The 21,293-nt window shown below is 39.0% G+C and overlaps 1 protein-coding gene across 1 annotated transcript in view; it reads right to left on the reverse strand.

Annotated features, from left to right (window-relative positions):
- Positions 1-201: 201 nt before the first annotated feature.
- Positions 202-21,293, reverse strand: part of LOC145434591 (DBH-like monooxygenase protein 1 homolog) — a 28,121-nt gene continuing 7,029 nt past the window's right edge. Inside the window, exons 4-15 of the mRNA XM_080311931.1 lie at positions 20,456-20,549; positions 19,304-19,369; positions 17,610-17,731; positions 14,215-14,292; positions 13,060-13,252; positions 9,219-9,376; positions 9,064-9,152; positions 2,680-2,836; positions 2,395-2,494; positions 2,279-2,337; positions 1,764-1,847; positions 202-1,063 (exon numbers count right to left, since the gene is read on the reverse strand). Of these exons, the coding sequence (XP_080168057.1) occupies positions 842-1,063; positions 1,764-1,847; positions 2,279-2,337; positions 2,395-2,494; positions 2,680-2,836; positions 9,064-9,152; positions 9,219-9,376; positions 13,060-13,252; positions 14,215-14,292; positions 17,610-17,731; positions 19,304-19,369; positions 20,456-20,549 (1,422 nt within the window). The 3' untranslated portion in view covers positions 202-841. The remainder of the gene's footprint in view (positions 1,064-1,763; positions 1,848-2,278; positions 2,338-2,394; positions 2,495-2,679; positions 2,837-9,063; positions 9,153-9,218; positions 9,377-13,059; positions 13,253-14,214; positions 14,293-17,609; positions 17,732-19,303; positions 19,370-20,455; positions 20,550-21,293) is intronic.

Here is a 21,293-nt window from a genome sequence, read left to right on the forward strand (position 1 = left end):
AAATCGCTATCTCTAATATCGTCACAGTTCTTATGCCATGCATTCTAGTTACAACTTGCATGTGCTCGCACATACTATTCAAAAACTAAAACATGCACATGTATTTGTATGGAGTTAGGAATGTATGATACTAAACTACTATTCCTTGGTGATTAACCTATCCTCAAAGATGTTGTTGATATATATTGCAAAGAGTCGTAATACAAAATCGTCAATATATTTGAAAACAATAACGTTGACAGTATAATGGAAGAAAAGCACACATGGGGTAACTCTAAATAGTGATGAAGGGCTGTGACAGATAAATAATAAAATGTGGTCTGTTAATCGGGCAGCTTAATCAAATATATGATATAATACATACAAAAAGACCAGAATAGAAACTAAAACAGGGAAATTGCGTTGAAGTAAATATCAATTGTTTGTTGACGAATAAAATATATCCTAAAGATATCCCTCATCCTTGGGCGTTAATCATGCTGACTACGCCGAAGATAGTTCTTGGGCGTTGCTTGATAGTTTTACCGCGTACATAAGGATAAAGTAGAGCAATAATGATTAAATGCTTTCCACAGGACCGGCTAACGAGTCTAAAAATAATTCATTTTACTCAAATCAGTGATAATCTATTAGAGAAAACTGCTTCCTGCTTTATCAACACTTGAAAGGACACGCATGGAGAATTGGAGCCATATCCCCCCATAAATTGGGGCAGATTGAATGAGAATTGTACGGAGATAGGCAGCTGTTAGTGGATTTCATCTGACATCATATCAGTGAACCCGCGGTGTCTATTGCGATTTGATATTAATCTACGTCTTTAATAACTATCCATTACCTCCTACGTATCTTGTAGTCTTGTGAGCAGCATCAGTACAATGTATGGACAAAATGCGATCGATATGAGTGGAATACACCGAAATCCACTTGACCCAGTTGTCAGCTCGATGGGTACAATCAAGCTGGCTGTATTCGGGTACGATACAGTTATAGGAGGGGAAGGACACTTTTCACTATCGTCGTAAGCTTTCTTTATTTGTGGCACCGGTCTGGGCTCGTCGAACTGAAAAATATCAGGATTGTAGGAATGTGAAGTAGGCCTATCACACCAATATCATATCCCAGCTCTCGATGAAGTGAAATCACCTGCAGGAGCTGATAGAAATACTTTTATGTAACCTGTTTTTCGGCTGCTGAAGATGTTAACAATAGCAGCTGCTCTAATTTCAGAGCAATTGTTACAAATGTTAGCTTCTGGCCCCTCCAAATTATCGTTTTGAAGTCATATCGTATAAAACATTCCCTTGTGAATATTCATACTCGTTACCGAAATGGTCATATGTATCACAACCAAGATGTTTCCCCGAGTCCAAAAAGTCCTTGCAAAATCAGTTAGCGATTCATACCGTTTCAATATTGTGTTTACATATCTGCCTGTTAAATGCGGGAGTGGTGGTTTGCTGGCGGCATCGCCCACAATGCTATCAAAGCCCTGAGCAGCTGTATTACATGCTTGAGTACAATTGGAAATCTAAGAATTAACGTTGAATACAGTTGTCGACACTACGTTTCTAGCAGACATTCATTAATGTTGTCACCAACGCAGAGCAATCACGGCTATCTACAAAGCTTTGTACGTAGTTTACTCATCTATGTGACCTGATTCAGTGCCCTATACGGAACGGTCAAAATTTTTGGTTCCATTGCCTTTGTTAAATTCCAATTACCATCATACGTGAGACAAGATTTAATGCGTAATCTACCTGGATTGGTCCGCACTGAACGTACACTTGAGTTCTCAACACTTGTTCATTGTAAATGCGGATTTTCTCTTTAGTCCACTGGAACTGAAATGAAATCAGAATACTTTGAAATTTCAGCCGAAAGCAGTTCAATATGGCGTAGTAAATGGTAATTCGGCAAAGCTAGTGCATTGTTTTTGAAAGAAGACTTATTACCTCAAGTCTGCAACTCATGGCCATAAGAAGTAGCTATTATTCAAATTAAATTTTTGACTAGATACTTTCTTGATCCGCTTCAAACGAAATACGTGGTTTTATCTTTCACAATTACGGTGATACTATTTTTATACACTAATTCTGTAAATAATGCTACACTTGAAACAGACTATGCTCTTATGATTCTAGATAGAGAAGGAAGGCAAATATTTTGCAACGATGAAAATAAAACGTCACAAATAACGTGTTGCGTCAATAATGGATATTCGATACATAAAAGTGCCTTATGCCTTTAAAATACTAACGTCGATAGTTAATACCTGTTCAGCAACTTTTAGTAGTTCATCGGTCTGTGAAGCTCCAACTGTCCTGGTAATCACTACAAAAGTACTGACATGACATATAACGTTCGGATAATATATAGGTTTCACTTTACCGCTTTCAGTCGGCGCTGTTTCGCATTCGGTTAAATTCACTTTCCTAGGATAATACCCAAGATGTGCTAAGCACGACTCGCCACCTTGCGAGTTGTTGACCTGGATAAAATATGCATTGTATAGAGATTGTAAAGATTGTCCTCTTTTCAGTATATCCAATGTCATACTGTCCTACCACACCAATTCGAATGAGCTCAAGACCAATCAACTTCAACTCATTTACATCACTCGATATACTTTCCGCATATTACTAGCACTAATAGGACCATCATAAATTCACTTACAAATGTGATTTCGTCGCGTGTCTCGGTATTGAAGGTACATTCAACGATCAGATTGTCGCCCTTTCGCAATTGCACATTTCCCGGTAGATATGCAGTTTGGAAGCTCTCATGTCGGAATGCATTATCCGTAGCTACAGGACCCAATTCTACGCCATTTCTATAAGATATCAGACTTGTTAAATAAACTAACTTAAACGAACGAGATGCCCATTTCTACACAATACGATAGATTCATGTTTCTAAATACGTATCATAGATCTTTACTAGTTTCAGATATCTAATAGTTTCTTCTTCACTAGCTCAAATTGATGATAACCAGAACATTTAAACAACTATATTAGCATAGTATACACCAGTGGTCAGGAACCTTTTTTGTCCGAAGAGCCATATTGGCCCTATTTTTTCCATTTTAACTCCCAAAGAGCCATACTTGTAGATCGACTGTTACGTCACAATTGAAACTTCGTGACGTCGTGGTAGCACTAATTTCAACTAACTACATGGGAAATGTCGCGTGCGCCATATTTTCTCTGTTAAAACCCGTTCTAATCATACTGGTTACCTTATTTAAGCATGCAAAACATGAGTTACTAGAACGTAGGCTCGTCGTGATTGTCCTTTTAAATGCGAGAACTCATGATCACATGCGTAAGTGGAGTCAAACATGGCCACTACAGCAGTAATATGCCTACCAATCTAAAATTTGTGATACATCAGTGACGTCGGGTTAGGGGAGGCAAGTGAGGCAGTACCTCACCTGTCGTCAGGATGAGTGAACGAAAATTGTGAAACTTTCAATTACTTTTGGTATCTTCTATCGATGTTCATGAATGACACGATTTTTAACATTTTTTTCCCGAAATCACACAATTAGCATATTTATTGTTCGGAAATAAAGCGCGAAACGAGAGGCAAGGTACAGACGCAGACACAGACCATTGATTACACAATTCATCGTAAACAGCTTATGATTTATTATAACTGATATTAATCTAGTCTAATTGTCACCGAGATTCCGAAGATCTAAATCCTCAAAGTAATCGGCAGTTACATATAACGCTGCGCCGCACGCCTACGTCTTATAGCCGGTAGTACAGAGCGTATTGGGCCTACCAATCAAAAACATGGATAGCTACTACATTTTTTGTAATTTGAGTATTATAATTGAGAACGTAACGTCCACGGCAGTTCATTTCGCACCGTAGATCAGTAAGATAATATGTATTTGAAAACTGCGTTGTCATATGGGCGTCGCCATGTCTGCTATTCTCTTTGATCAATCAACGTATTGTGCAATCCAAAAATTTCGAGTCGGGCACATCGAATTCGGGAGTTATATTGGTCGCCGGCGAGACAGTAACTTAAATTTGATGATTTTGAAAAGAGGGGGTTCCTGCCCCCAAACCTGAAGACGGCGTTGTATTTACCTCTCAAAGCCATGTGTATATTGCCACGAGAATACTTATTCTGGCCGTGATGAAAATTTTCTAGAAAGTTGCTGCAATATTGATCAATTTAGTACAACAATATATATTTGGAAAAGAGGCATATTTTATACCCAATAGAGCTATATATGGCTCGCAGTGCCTCACCTGTGTACTAGATTTTGAACATTTTTACTACCAAAATCACGTAACTTATTGCCTATTTATTGTCAGAAAATAAAGTTCGAAACAGAGGACAAGACATTGTGATAGGGCAATTCACCGTAAATATCATTGAATGTATAATGACTGATATTATTCGAATATAATTGTGTCACTGATTCCGATTCGGCTTCTTAATTCTCACGTGTTCGACGGTAGCATTTGCGCAACACGCCTACATTTTAACAGCGTCTACAAAGCTACGTTATCAATCAAGAACGTGGATAGCTATCGCGTTGTTGGTAAGTTCAATTTGTAATTGTGAATGTCACTTCCACCGCAATTTATTTCTCGCCGCAGATCAGAAAGACAATGCATATTTGAAAATTGCATTGTGATACAGGCGCCGCCATCTCACCTCGTCTCTTTGATCAATGAATGCATCCTGCAATTCAAGATTTCGTACCGGGTACATCGAATTTATTGCGAGTGATATTGGTCGCCGGCGCGACAGCAACTTAAATTTGAGGATTTTGAAAATGGGGCTAACCTTGAATACGTCACTGTAATAACCTCTCAAACACATTTTATACTGCCACAAGAATAATTTATACTGCTCGTGCAGAAGATTTAATAACTCGTTGCTGCAATATTGATAAATAAGGCACAAAAATGAAAATTTCGCAAAGAGCCATACCATATGCCTAAAAGAGCCATATATGGCTCGCGAGCCATAGGTTCCCGACCACTGGTATACACGATGTATCTATTGTAATTTGATGTAATAATATTACAATGATCAACATTAACATCCATTATATTATTTTATGATGATGCCTATGGCGATTTTTTACATGTAAAAAAGGTCACAATTTTGTCGAAATAGGTGCGTTGGGTAAAAAAAACGTCAAAATTGTTTACGATGTCAAAAAAAATTGCAACCTGCATTTTGTTTGTATCGTGGATGTTTGCCCTGACGGTGAACTTATCATTTCACATTTTGGATCTTGTAGCCTACTTTATAGGTCTACTGTTGTAGACGGTCCATTGTCTGCTCATTGTAAATCATAAACGGTCAAATGAAATAAATAGTTTGACATGATGGTATGCTCAACGTAGCGCCATATCCAAACTGAGGCAGAGTCACTGCGTGGACATTGGTGCTTATACCAAGAAGCGCATGATGAAAAATTGTGACGTAGACAACATTGTTAGAATGAAGCAACGCAGTGTGTCACCAGCAGTTTACGCACAACTTCAGTGTTGCCAGCCAACAACTGCTACAGTGGAACGTTTTTTCTTCATTCTTGGCAAGTTACTTTGCAAATACAGACACTTTATCCCGATAATGTTGGAAAGTATCTTTCGTCGTGCTACAACGAATTTTAGCTATTTCTACCATAATGCGTGACGAAACTACTGGAATTCTTCATAGGTTCGTTAAAATATAGTTTTTTCATGTAAACATTTGTCAGTCTTAGGATAAATAAGTTTTTTCAGGTCAAACTACTTCGTAAGGACAGACAGTTCCAGCCAGAAATGTAAATAAGTACTACAATTCTTACGTTATGTGCGAAAACACCCCTAATTTACATACATGAGGGCAAAATTATGTAAAAATTAAAATTCAGGTCAAAACATATCAAAATTTGATTTTTGCGTCAAAATCTTCTGTTTTTAGGTCAAAAAATCGCTTAATGATCACACATTAATAAAACTGCTTTTTTCGTATGAAATGAAAACTGCTTTACATTTAGGAGACACGCTCGTCTGTTTCAGATTATAGTAGGCCAGTATATGATAGTATTGACTTTTCAGTATATACATATAAGTGTGCATTGAATTTTTGCGTTTTTGAAGAAAAAAATCAGTGAGACTGGGAGTGTGTCTGTTTGCAATTCAATGTAGGCATGCAGTGGAACGGGAAATAATTTAATCTAGTTACACGTATTCACCCCAATGCCAATATAGAGATAGAACTGTAGTACGATAAGCGGACAAGTTATGTATCTTATATGGCTCATTGCTTATAATCGTAGAGTATTAAAAATAAGGATAATATGACTACTGTTGAAGTGCGTCAGTAGAATTTCCCTCTTTAATTACTGGAGATAGTCAGGCGTGTCACCAGAGGTGGTCAGTAACGAAGTACTTCTACTTTTTCGAAGTACTCATGTAGTTTAACCCTACTTCTGGCACTTACTCAAGTAGATATGTTTTTCGCTACTTCTACTTCTACTTCGTGATATTTTGTGAACGACTTACTTACTTTTCGATATTTTGAATCTGTCAAGTATAAGTAGTTTTATCCCCCAATAAGAAAGATAGCCTAAGGAATTTCGGGGCTGTTTTCACGTAGTACCAACATTTAATTTTCATAAAAGTCATGTATTACCCGGAATTTTCGTCGCGCTTCGCGTACAGTAGATATGCAGTAGCAAATATGTTTTAACGAAAGTGTCGCTGAATATAATTTAGAGGCCGGATTGCGTGGTTCCGTTCACACCGCATTGTCGCCTATATCAAATATTTCATCACAATAAGTATGACCCCCCTTAACGTTTGAAACTGCCGTTTCGCAATCTAGCAATTACCTATCATACCTAGCAGCTCATGGCGTGTCCTAATCTGGAAAAATGAACCTGTTTAAGCAGACCGCCGTTGAAACTTTCTGGACAAAAGACTAGAACTATATTTTACTCTTTTTAGAAGTGGTATTTGTATATTCTTTCAATGATGAGTATTATACGATGACTTCTAATTATAGTTTCAGTTCTTTTGCCTGGAGAACATACATGTTGAAGCATAAAAGCAAGTGTAGTAATGCCTTAAATTTTCCAGAAATAAAGCTATACACCAGGGGTTCTCAACCTGGGGGGCGCGCCCCCCTTGGGGGGCGCGGGAGGCTCTCAGGGGGGGCGCGAAAAATTGACGAAGTCAGTATAGGGGGGCGCGAAAAATTCACAAAGTCAGTATAAATTGTACGTGTCTGAACATGTGTTTCACATCCATTATGAGAAGACGATGAATGAAGATGAAATTTATTCCATATTCAAGAAAGCTTGCAAAATACAAACTCTAGCAACAGCGCTCAACTGAGTATAGTCTGATTTCAACTTCATCTGAGCAAATTTTTAAAATTCTTTGGAGATATAGAGAGCAATTCTCACGTGTAAGTCATTCATTGCTTCATAGCTTTGACAGTAGCCTAAAGCTTGTCGCGCTGGGCAGCTCTTGTTAGTAGCTTGCGAACTGCACTGCCTAAGACAGACTTAGATGCAACATAGGTTACCCGGTTTCGCCCTCAATTAGGCTATAAATCAACACAATTAATTCATTTCGAAAACTGATCAAATTTAGCCTGACAGGACAGAACGACGCCTTGCTCTCTGTACTCACTAGCAGCATCAGGATTAGTCTCAGGGTGACCTACATTGAAGTTAATTGGATGTCTTGTTCAATGTTTTTTGTTATTTTCAAACAAATTTGAAGAAATTTGTCAGCAATGTAAAAGACTCAACAACTGGAATGCAGATTCAAAATTTGCGTAAGATATACCTTATGTATACTATTAGATCAGGGGTGCGCAGCCTGCAGCCGTAGAAGGGAATTTGAGCGGCCGTCGACGCCTAATTCAATTAGTATGTGTTTGCGGCCGTAGACATGCAAATTACAATTACGAATTCACTCCCGCATTTTTGAGAGATTTTAATTAATCTTGAAATTTTCTTCGCCCTCCACGCAATTCAACAAGACTTCATTTTTCTATTTTAATGCAGTAGCGCCCTTCTTAATCTGAGCCGGAATGGGAATTGGCAAGAAATAGCAATTCGTTCGCGGCCCTGCAAAATTTTCGCGCCCCGCGCGACAATATGCACATCCCGGCAACTATTCATAACATTGCCACTCGCGATTTCGGTGCGTACAATTGGCCATTGTGAAAAGTAGAATAGTCCGGAGTTCACTGGGAATGGATATGGACAGTTTACCGTAGGAATTTTGCGTCCAGATCGTTCATTGCGGCTATGCCCTGGAATGCGGCCTTACGCTACATAAGCAATCGAAATGCGGTCATGATTATTAAAAACGTTGCCCACCTCTGTATTAGATGATGTGCTCTTTTTGACATGACGATGAATGCAAGGGGGGTCAGGGGGGCGCGAGTTTTTTGACCATCTCCAAGGGGGGCGCGTGTCAAAAAAGGTTGAGAACCACTGCTATACACTATATGGAATTTTTACGATCTGCCATATTTTTAATTATCGTATACTAATCACGCAAAGTTTTGAAGCCGTATCCGACACAACTTCTCCGTATTGCTCTTCGAATGAACTAAGGGCCTTATATTATCGGGGAGGGCGCCATGCCATGATATTCTCTAAAACGGGGTGTTCGGGTAAACGAAGTATTAATATGGCATTTCTATATCAATACTATCATTTACATCCCATGATATGGACGAATGCTTATTCTGTCAAAAATTGACACCTCCTGGGATACATCAATATGAATCAAGCAATCTACACTTTCCGCATAGCTCCATTTGCAGCTTTTGCCAGTCCATGCGAACGAATTACGATCGTTTTCGCAACTACTTACTTACTTGAGTAGATTTAAAGTCAATCAATTCTGCTTCAAGTAGGTTTTGGTTGCTTATGAAAGAAGTTCTTCTACTCGTACTTAAGTAGATGTTTTTCGTCGCTACTTCCACTTCTACTTGAGTAGCTTTCTTGACTACTTTGACCACCTCTGCGTGTCACATAGTTCCATGATTTTGTAGTGAAGAAATTCAGCCCACCTGAAATGCCGCAAACGTATCCGCTTTCCTAGCTCCCTCGTATATACGGTAGAAGTAAACAATGTTACTGGAGTATCTTCGGAAATTGTCTGGAAACATTTTGTTTGTATTTGAAATATGCCGTGGAATCTCCATAAGTAAGACCCCGCACTCACCAACCGGATGCATTCTGTAATGCAGTGTCCCTGTAGTTGGAAATCTGGTGCCCTGGGTGGAATGATCTGGCTTTGGTGAACTAGGCTTCCTGTGGTCAAGATTCCCGCGTCGAATTCGCGCAATGTGGATGTGTAATGTATTTTCATGCCCGACGAATCTTCAAACGGTGATATATGTAATTACAGTAACCGTTGAATAAATATCATCGCATTGAAATTGGACTAACGTTGTATTACAGATGTATCTATTCATGATACTACGATTGTAAGTCCACTAGACCAGTAATTCTCAACCGGGGTCCGCGAAGCCTCCAAATTTGCAAAATGGTTGATAACCTAATTTGTAAATTACGAGGCAGTTTCGCTCTATAATTGCCCAAACGTCGGGACCCAAATAAACAGAATGGCCATCTAAAATGATATATTCTACTGTGCAAACTCATTTTAATTGCCAATAGCCTAAACCTATTGCTGTTTAAAGATGTTTTGTTTGGGTTTTGGAAAAATTTGTTTGAAAAAACCATATTCTCTGCAATCTCCGGTGATGTACATAAACGCTGTTCCAGAATAACTACATGATGACTTGCTAAATAGAAATAAGTAGGCTGAATGTTGTATGTTTATTAAAAATATGTTACCAAATTTTGGTGCGATATATGTTGCGACTTGCGATCATAGCCGAAGGTGTCGTCGGAAGTATTGTTATTACATTCGTCCCCATCTTTGTGAAAATGGATTTTTGGCACTCGACGGCGCGGATTTTCAAGAATCGGCCGCGTATTTGAAAAAATGCAGCTACAGAATTCGCTTTGATATAATAAAAGATTGCCCAATTTCAACATAAATAGCATGATGTTATTTTCAAGAAAAATCATTTTATTGCTGTTTGTCACTAGCCTACAGTTAGTATTTGTACAAGACAGATGACGGTTGCACGATAATTGAGTTAAATGTGTATTAAGACTTGAGGGTCCGCGGGGGTCCTTGACGGTGCACAAGGGGTCCGCGAAGACAAAAAGATTGAGAACCACTGCACTAGACACTAGGCAGTGGACAATTGGACAGCTATCGCATTACGTGTCTAATTGGTAAACCGCGATCAAACTTTTTTTCTTCTTCAAATGTAAGATTTGCAACTGACGTTTGCATCAAAGACGATGTAGAAAAGGTTGGAGTAATATACAAATTTCCTGAAACTCCCAAACAAATATTTTCGCCTGGAGCAACACGATAACGGTTTTGATGATGGTAGAAATCCGCGTTGTTTGGTATAAATTCAGTTTATCATCGAATAGAGCACAGGAACAGGACATCAGCTACAGCACAATAACAGTTATATTTGCTAATAAATCATGATGTGAGCAAGGATCCTTGGTTTTCGATCTCATGGTTGAGGCATTAAATCAGTTACCTTGGACTCATGATATGTTTTCATGTTAGTGATTATTCCTAACACGCGGCAGGAAATATGTTTCACAACGAACCTAAATTTGCCCCATCGACACACATTTACAGTTCAGACCTGTGATTCCCAAACTGTGTGCCGCCACGAATTTCCGGTCGTGCCGCGAATCCTTTTGTAAATTTTTAAAGTGAAGCATTTAGGCTAGCATATGCGACTTGAACGCGCTCAAATTTCTTCACAGTTGGTAAATGACAACACGTGGCCATTAGTTACAAACCCAGCCAATCCAATCATCGCACTGTCGATGAGTTTGGTAATTGGAACATCATAAGCGGGCTGCTATGTGTCGAAAAATGTTTTTATTGATTTCACGCTCCTAATTAATCAACTCATGAACAAGGATTTCTCCGCAAAATCTTGAGCACACCGCCTCGACTGCATCGGATACTGTGCTATCACTTATCATTACGGCGATTTTTGTAACCTGAAAAACTAAAGATTTTGATATAAAAAAGCAAAATTTTGACATTTTTTGACCTTAAAGAACTTAATTTTGACCAAATGTTAACAAAACGTATGCAAATTAGGTGTTTTCCCACATAATGTTAGAATTGTACTACTTATCTTCATTTCTGGTTGGAACTGTCTGTCCTTACGAAGTATTTTGGCCTGCAAAATACTTTTTTTACTCAAAAACTGACAAATTTTTACGTGGATAAACTTCATTTCAACAATATCTGGCCCTATGAAGAATTCCAGTAGTTACATCACGTATCATGGTAGAGCATGGCCTACTAGTAGGCTATGCGTTGAAATGAATAAAATTTGTTGTAGTACAACGAAAGTTACTTTTCTATATTCTCGGGTGGAAAGTGTCTGTCTTTACTAAGTAGCAAGCAAACCTTCAACAGCAGCAGTTGTTGGCTGACAACACTGAAGTTGTGCGTACACTGCTGGTGGCTCACCATGTTGCTTCATTCTGACAATGGTGTCTACATCACAATCTCTCGCCATGCGCTTTTTGACATAAGAAACATGCAGTGCCCACGCAACCTTGCGTCAGTTAGGATATGGCGGTGCGTTGAGCATAACACTGTGTCAACCTATTTGTTTCATTTGAATGTTTATGCTTCACAATGAGCAGACAATGGGCGGTCTACAACGGTAGGGCTAAAAAAGTTGACTGCAAGCTGTAAAATGTCAAATGATATGTCCACCGACAGTGCAAAATCTACGATACAAACGAAATGTAAGTTGCAAAAAAATTTGACATTTTTTGACCCAACGCTACAATTTTGACAAAATTTCGACTTTTTTGACATGTTAAAAAGTCGCTCTACTTATCAGGATATTTTTTTTATTTACGTGGGTAGAGAGTCCATTTGAAACTACAGATGCAGCAATCTTTTTGCAGAGGAGCAGCTGATTGATTTACGAAACTCCCCGTTTATTAAAACGCTTTTTTCAAAGAATTAGTGAGTTTCGACTTTCTCGTTCCAAATCTCATACGATGATAGGTACAAAATCAATCAATTTCGATCTTCTTGACTATGTGAACATTGCATTATTGTTGCGACCGAAATTAAAAACTGTAGACTGCACGAGAGAGACTGTTTGGAGTTGACGACGAATTGCGGATATGTTTGTCAACAATGCAGCCTCGTTTCAGTCGTAGAATCCTCGTTTCATTCGTATAAATAACCATTACCATCGCATTACCACGTTATAATTTTTTTGGTGTGCCACCAGTCGAAAAAGTCTTTGAACCACAGGTTCAAACCTATCTGTCCAGCCTTCGCATGTTGAATCATACTATACGATAGTTTGATTGACGTGATGAATATGACAACTCAAATAACCCGGGCCAAATTCTCCTATCAGCCTGCGGCAGAATAATAGCAGAGTATAGTCAAACTCACACAATATTCATGACTGGCTTCAAATACAATTACAAGTGTCTGGCTGTATCTGTCTCATATACATTCAGGATAGGCCCCTACGTCATCTTACAAGGCTATTTCAAGTAATATTAGTCGAATTAGCTCACATGAAAAGATAATTTCCAGAGTTATTTAGGCTACGCACGTATTCCCGCACTTACACACAGATGTGATGGTCAAAGTAATAAGCGTTGCCAATTAACTGGAAGTAGAATAAGCGCCGCAAACTTCTACTTAGTCACAAGTAGAAGAAAATACTTGAAGTGGTAGTAGTAAGTGAAATTATGAAATACGGTCAAGTAAGTAGTTTCAGAAAGTAGATTTGATCGAGGAGTCGCTTACGGTTCACAGTTGATCTGAGCTGGCTTCTTTGGTAGGAATAAATAAGAAGTATTTCGTGAAAGTCTGTTAATTTTAAGTGTAAGTAATCCAAAATCACAACCATTTCAATAAGCATTGCTTGCTGTAAAAATCTACTACACATGTGACTTCTTACCGTCGATCGCAACTTTCTTGTATAGGATTTCCATGACAAAATGCGAGTCGCTTGTGGCAACGGGGTAGCCCACATTTGTTGGAAACGCGAAGTTTTTCATCCCTAAACTCCATGCGAATAAGATCGTTCCACATTTCGCTCGCTGCCATCCTGATTCGCAAGCGATAGGGCTAGACTCAGACGAGGTCAATACCTGGCCGCGATGATGTCAGGTTAATTATAAATGTTAAGAAGTTATATATACGCGTAATGAAATGTCGGCAGAACCGATTGAAAGCCAACCCGCTAACATTTTTTATCCCGTTCGGGACGTCACGGATGCTCCTTGAAGTTATTCATGAGCTGATGTCGCACTGGCCATAGTGATTCCATTGAAAACAATAATTCGGAGTGATTCGAATCATGTTATTCCAACACCAAATAGGCCTACTGAGCCAGGGGTTCATAACCTGTGAGACTTGCCACGAATAAGCCCTGAATAAATCCGCCATCAATACGCCTACTTCACCGTAACAATGGAGATAAATTAAGATTTTACATAAAAAACTGATACATCGATAGTACAGCATGTTGCCGTGCTATTCCTTTTCCTTTCCCGTGGTCTTATACTTGTGAATGCGGTTATTTAACAATCTTATTTCTGAAGAGAAGGCAGGGATATTCAAATTGACACGCGACTGGCTCTAGCCACCAGCAAACCCAGAATTAAGACATTGTCAGAGCAAAACGAGCTCAAACATAACATGAACTGACATCAGTGTGGAATTACGTTTATTGTGTTGTAGGCCTATTTGAATTATTTATCATTCTAACTAACAGTTACTGTAGAGACAGTTTTTTTTAATTAGAATAACGTGTCTTAATTTTTACAAAAGTCTGAAAGAATAGGTGGTAGGCCTACATAAATTTTTCATGACTTTCAAATGAGGTCAGCGTATGAAAATGGTGTGAAACCCTTGTACCAGATTCCGAAAAAAAAATGATTCAAAACTATTTTAATAAATTTTAATAATACTGTCCATCGACGACAGTGTTTGAAAATAGTGACAGCTATACCACGTCAGGGCATTCCATTAACATTTATATCAAAATTGAATGTATAAAGGAAGTATACTGACTTCAAGGTAACGTAATAGGTAGCTTAACCGATCTCACCTGAAATCTCCGGCGACATTCCCTGATAATAATTTGAGCGACATTGTATTCCTGGCCTCTTCGAAAGAGTGGTTCGAACTGAAATTGCGAAATACATTTTACAAAGATACTTTGACTACGTAGGCTACTATGTCCCAATACAATATCTATTCATATTGCTAAATTTATTCAATTCAAGCTTTTTGACTGACTCTCATCAGAATCGATCATTATTAAATCGCCGCGCATGGGACTTGAGACTGCTTTGATAATTAATTGGAGATTGTGTAATGGTTATGCGTCCGGCTTCTCGATCGGTAGTTCGTGGGTTCGATCCCCGGCCGGGCCATACCAAAGACCCGAAAATTGGTATCCGCAGCTATCCTGCTTGGCGCTCAGCAATCACGGATAGCATGGAGGAGAAAAAACGGGAGCGCAGACTAGATGACCTCACGGCCGTATCGCAACTCCGTCGTCAAAGCATCTCGATGGTGCAGGCGAAAAAGAATATAATATCTCTCTCTCTGTTGTTGTTTGTGGTATTCATTGTGTTGGTCGACTACTATGGTCTTTTACACCATGCCAATTTTCTTCATTTTTAATCTGTAGCTGCAGTGTTATAGCACGGCCCACATGATGTTTGGTGAAAAAAATGTTCCAATTTAGTTATTTATGAACATTGATGTGTACCATCAATATAATCATCGACTCATGGAGGTGTTTCACAATTTTGACTTACTCATCCAGACGGCAGGTGAGGCACTGCCTCACCTGCGCCTTATTGGACCGCACGTCACTGCTGCAGACACTTAATTACCGGAAATTTAACTACCCAAGGGTAGGCAACAATTATCGTCACTATAGCCTACGTGCCTTGTGTGATATATGCGAATTCATGTGAGCCCAAAATGGGTGCTATGTTTTACCAACATCAAACCGCAAATGTGAATTTGTTGCTCATGAAGCACAAACACTCTAGAGACTGCCGACAATCCCCGGCATATTATGTTAGTTAGAATGTCACAGCCGCCTAATAAGAGACTGGTCACAAGAAAGTACCTATTTTCCACCTGCGATATCCATTATTCGAGGTAGGCTACATACGGGATTGCATTCGTATTGTTACTCGCGGTAATAATTATATTAAGTCCTATTATTACCTATTAATATCCCTCCATGTGATTGTGAGGAGAACCAATGCTCATTTCCTTTAGTCACAATACAGCGATTCAATCCTAAACCCAAACAATCGAATGAGACACCGAAATGAATCGGAAATGATCTGGCGAATCGTGGATTACACCGGGTTGCTATCAATTCAAATTGGCTTAATTGGACATGGCGCGGTTGATGCAGCGCCGCGCTGGCGGTGTAGAGAAGCACTTCCTGAGGAAATGTTGTTTAAATGAACACCCGTCGCTGAACGAAAATGTTTACACCTTGTACCGATAATATATTATTATCGACGTCAACTTCATTAGCGGTTAATGACTTTCAGCTGACAATGCTTGGCTTGATATGATAAAGGATATTGCCAATTATTTGGATTGGGATAGCAAAGAATAATAAAAATGAATTAAAATAAATAGCTACAGTATGATGCCTAGCAATGTGTCCCAATCCAATCTACAATGTGAACTATACTGACTTATTCTATATAGTATATTGGATTGATATAAACAGAAAAATGATGTGCGAAATATTTTTAGCAGATTGATTGCTTTCCTGATTAATATTTATAGCAAGTTACATTTTACACGGGTTAAATGTACGTCTATGCGGATTCCCGCACAACCTCTTATATAAGTATACGCTGACATGCCATTGACCATTGAAAATTTTTGTGAACACCGCCATTTTAAAATTGAAAATGTCTGAGGAACACAAGCCATGTCGCTTGAATCTTTCAATGATTGAATAATTTGATACTAGCTCATCTGGTCCTTTGTGCGTCCAACAAATGCCCGCTTTAATTTATAGGTCTATATCACATGCACTCACATGACACCCATTCATACGCGTTATGGTGAGATAGAGTTCGACTCCAGACTCATTTCCCAAGTGTTGTAAGTTTATCTGGGCTCCTCATCGCCATATCATCCGTGTAAGCGGTGTCTTATAAAAAGCATACAAGCGGGCCGTGCTACAAGTCGTCTGCTAGGGAATACAACAATTGGCCTGGTGTAAATGACCATAGTAGTCGATAAACGCACTGAATACCACAAACAACAACTACAACAATCCATTCATACAAAGTATTCATTTATCGAAGTGACTTGAGATGAATCATCTTACAATAATTACATCCTTACCGATTGACAGGATGGAATTCTAATCATTCCTTAGCATTGTCGCGTTTATTATAATGCGTTACGGATGTAACACCTGCACGGTAAAGCCGCGGCGCAATCACACGAATGCTTCCAGGCGAGTGGTTAACGCATGTCACGACTCACAACAAATACCATAGAAATGCCGGTAGATAGATCTCAACGCTATGTAATCCGACAACTGCAAACACGCTTTCCTAGCTGTACGATCGTCAGATCCGCACGCTTAATTTTTCTTCCATTCTTCCGATTCGCATTATATCGAACCGTTTGAAAACAGTTGAAAATGCTATCATCAAAATCGCACAGAACACAGTGCTGTGCTAAAGTTTTACAAAATTTAATTAGCTGACGTTGGCCCTTTATACAAACATTTACCAATTTACCTATAAGATGCGTACTTCTCGACATCACTGTTAGCATTAGCATATCATAACTTCTATACATAGTCCAGCCGCTCGTCCGTTGAAACATGTTACGCGGAGGTGGAATAGGGTAGATTTTCCAAATTCCACTGACTATAATTGAGAAATTGTCTGGGTGCCCAAGTAAACGCTGCACACAAAATTTGAGTCAATTCCAACCAGTAAATGCGAAGTTATTACGATTTGAAATATTAATCATTTTTGGTAGTTATAGTATTTACGGTGGCAAATTACGTTACTTCACCATGACCACTTCGTGTCCCAGGCATGCCTTAAGGAAGGATTCCTGACAAGCCGATATCAAATGCATTGTAAAGAATTCCCCCAAAGTATGTTCTGATTTCGTGAAATCTACATTGACGAGACAAATGATACTCCCAAATATTGACTATCCCTTGGGAAAGACATTTTCCTACATTTTTGATCAGCCCTAGTGTACTATGTGAAACTGATTGTGATCTGAAAACTGGAATAAATTATACATAGTAGATATTTCTAGTGAGCATTAGACCCGATTAAAGCGCGAAATATATTCCAAAGTGGAACCCGTGGGGAACCCTACTCTAATTTATCCTGAACCGACCCGAAATCAATTCGTACATGTATTATTTTTTTCGTCTTGGAAATTTTAAATCGACTCCATTCTTAACGCTGTTCTCACCTCGGTAATATGAACTTTATTTGCAATTCCACCAAATCGAAAAGCCTCGCAGTGACGCCTGCCCTTTCGAAAGGCGTCATGATGTGATGCTCTCACGGTGACGCTTTTCCCCTCCGTTGCCACTGCAAGGAAGTTGACTATCAATGAATGAACAGATATCTCAATTTACAAGATATTGAGATGTCATAAAAAATGCAGATTAGACCTCCTTTGCGCTCTACCTAGGCCGTATAATTTTTCCACTGAACATACGACAAAATTCCATGGACTTTGGTTTACTAAGAATCCACGTCAACACGAATACGATAAGTATTGATCCTATTCTAGCGATTGAATCACTATGCGGATCCAAGGCGGCGGGACAGCGTAGTGGTAGGTTGCACAGCTGCAACACCATACAGTATTTCTGTACTTAACTGTTGAGGGTTTATCTAGACCACGGGTGTTCAACCTTTTTGCTATTCACGGCCTCATTTCGATTACATATATGGCGTACGGCCTCATTCCTACGAACATTCGTAATGGTCCACTTGGACGGAAAATATTCAAGCTGAATTTGCTATCGGGAGACTTGTCATCGCGGACAGCCATTGCTGTGTTCCGAAGCATCAATGTTGACTTGAAAAATACGTAGCGCACGAACGTTTTTAATTGTAGAACAACAACGCCTCGGTGAGCTTTACACACGTACCGAAATCGCGAGTATCAATGGTATCAAAAGGGATTACGAATCGTTGTCTAGTAGTGCCAGGCGCAATTTTTTCATATTTATGAAAGAATTTCGTCAATAATAATGGTAGTTGCACGTATTACTATCAAATATTTATCTTTTTTCCGCTCATGTAATCAGATTTACCGATATAGAGCAGATTGAAGGGGTGTCGTCGAATTTTAGGGCATGATGACTCATCTTCGGGTAGACCCAGCATTGTTAATGATCATTTTGTTGCATTTTGTTATTTCTTGACCTCCCATCAGGATTGTCGGTATAATCAAATTATATTGGAGTCGCCAAAACGTACGAAAAAAAACTTTTGTGAGACGCACGCGATTCCAATGTGTATTTCTTAATGGGGTACATTTGCGGTTGGCATATGCACCGTGTGACTCAGACTGCAAAGACACTACTACAATAAAATCGAATATTGAAGGAAGCAAATTTGAATAAAAATATCTCACTAATTTTGGAGCTGATTAGTACATTCAAATAGCACGTTGATGACAACCATGCTATTTGAATTACTTGTAGATGGCCGCAGATTGGATAACCCTGATCTAGACTCTGCCTCGCCACCCAAGCGGCGTCTTGCAAAAAGCCTAGAACGAGAAGTGAACGTTTCTATAGCTCGGCAGTTCAGGAATGATAAAAGGTAGTATCGGCGTTACGACGATTGACCATTGATGCACAACTAATTGCGCATGCCACCGACAGTTCAACAAACTATTTCAAAGGACTGTACAGTATATTACGCTGCGTTCTAAAATACTTTGAGACCCACCGTGATGAGTGTTGGTTGTCTGCGTACCTCGCGTGAATGACATATACTTCATATGTGCTGCATAATGACATGCAGCAGGTATGGACTTTAGGTTACGAAAACGCTTTTACCACACGCCTTCAAGTAGGGAGTAGAGTAGAGAAGCAGAGAAAGTAGAGCAAGTAGAGAAATAAACAATAAAATAAGTCACCATACCAAACACCGGATTTTTATAACTGAATTCTCCAGTGGGTGAGTTGAGCAGTTTCAAGTAGAGGTCGCCTAAAAAATACACAAAATACATCCAATGTTTCAGGAAGTGCACAGCACACATTATTCAAATGACACCCAACAAACAATATATATTCATCCTAAACATTAAACAATCCAACCAACATTATAGGAAATATTCAAAGTAGCTGCTTGTGCTGTTGCTGTTTTCCTGACTACTGCATTAGAGTTTGTGACACCAGAAATGTTGTCCCGTCGCATTGGAACAGTATAACGAATTCACAGTGGAAATGTTTTTTTTCATTGGATTGCCTCCTCCACTTTCATAACCATATACCACATACGCCACGACGCTTATATTTAGGAATACGTTGCCAAATCGAAATACAAAATGTCGTCGACCGCTATCACTGACAGGGTATTAAGCTCTTCACGATACACAATGCGCATTTGTAACATTTGATCATGTGTTTTCACGTTAATTACTGGCATCCGTTCCAGACATATCATTATTAGGTTTTCGATAGTTATTTGCCAAGTTACGACACTCATTATATCACCCGCGATTCGTGCTGCGCTCGTGACCGCAGACACGCTCAGCTTTTTTATTGAAACAACATATAGGCTATTCACGATACATAGCATGAGTGTAATCAATATGTCTACAGGACTTGCACTTGCTGCCATAAATCTAGCACACGGCGAGTAAAGGAACGTTGTTCGAAATGATGGTTAAACATCATTTCACGTCGCGTTTAAAGTATTCGTGGTCACTAGAATACATGTATTAAATACCGGATGATCGGACTATATTTGCATGTGTGCATTGATTAATGATCTTGAATACAAGCCTATCATTATCTGGACACAACCAAAAGTTTATTGTGTCATGAAATATGCATGTGAATGTACGAAACATCATGTTTAGTTAATATAAACGTCGATGTATACTTATCATCACTAGAAATGAAATATTTAAACATTCATTATCATTTCTATATCGAGAAGAGCAACAGAAATATAGAAATTGATAGCGGATTTATATTTTGGCAAATGATTCTGTTAGTTGCTTTTGGTAACGACGACAAACTCTCAGCGGATCATGACTCTGTAATAATCAAGAGAGCTATAGGTTACCAGATTCTTTGACATCGCGTGTCTGCTCATGAAGAGGTTTTGTTTCGTCAATGTCCGTCCCTCCGTACGCCCAGAATATGCGGAAAGTGTCGTTCTAAGCAGATAAGTAAGTGACTAAGGATGAATGTCAAATGATAATGCCCATAAAAATCCGCTCAAACCAGAGTGCGATTCCGCTACAATCGGGATATTCCTAAGTATGTTGTAGCTGCACAGAAACACATTGTTGGTACCTCAATATCTTAGACGATATCCGTTCGTTCGATACGTAAGATTAGGGTAGGTATATTTATATCGAAATGAGTCAAATTAGTAGTTGAAAATCGCTTTTTACATTTATAGTGCGACTATTTTGAGTTTTATTCCGTCCATTGCTATTTGACTGACACCCTCGGAATGCAGAGAAAACTATTCATATAACACTATATCATACTTATTACTGCTACATCCAAAACTGATCCCAGTAATGCTAACAGAAATATATTTGCTGAACCGTATATGACTATATCATGCGCAATGGCACATTTTAATGATCGCGAATGAAAGAACAAATCATTGAATTACACTCGAACGATTGTCAGGTGACATTCTAACATATTCCTACGATAAGGGTGCGCAGTTAAGATATCATTTTTAAAATGGCGAAAACTCCGCGGTATTGTGATCAAAATGTTGGACTTGCGTCGGGGCTGGAAACCAATGGAAACTGTAGCAAAAATGGTGGAAAGAAAAAAACATCCTAGTGTTGGCATGCCTTGTTCGCGTACGGCTGATAGTCCTCAGTACTATATTTGACTTCAAAATCGGTACATTTATACTTTGTCCCGTCGCATGCAGT

The sequence above is a fragment of the Botryllus schlosseri genome, chromosome 2, assembly GCF_051294905.1.
Source record: "Botryllus schlosseri isolate E-star chromosome 2, Bs_hap1, whole genome shotgun sequence".
NCBI lineage: Eukaryota > Metazoa > Chordata > Ascidiacea > Stolidobranchia > Styelidae > Botryllus > Botryllus schlosseri.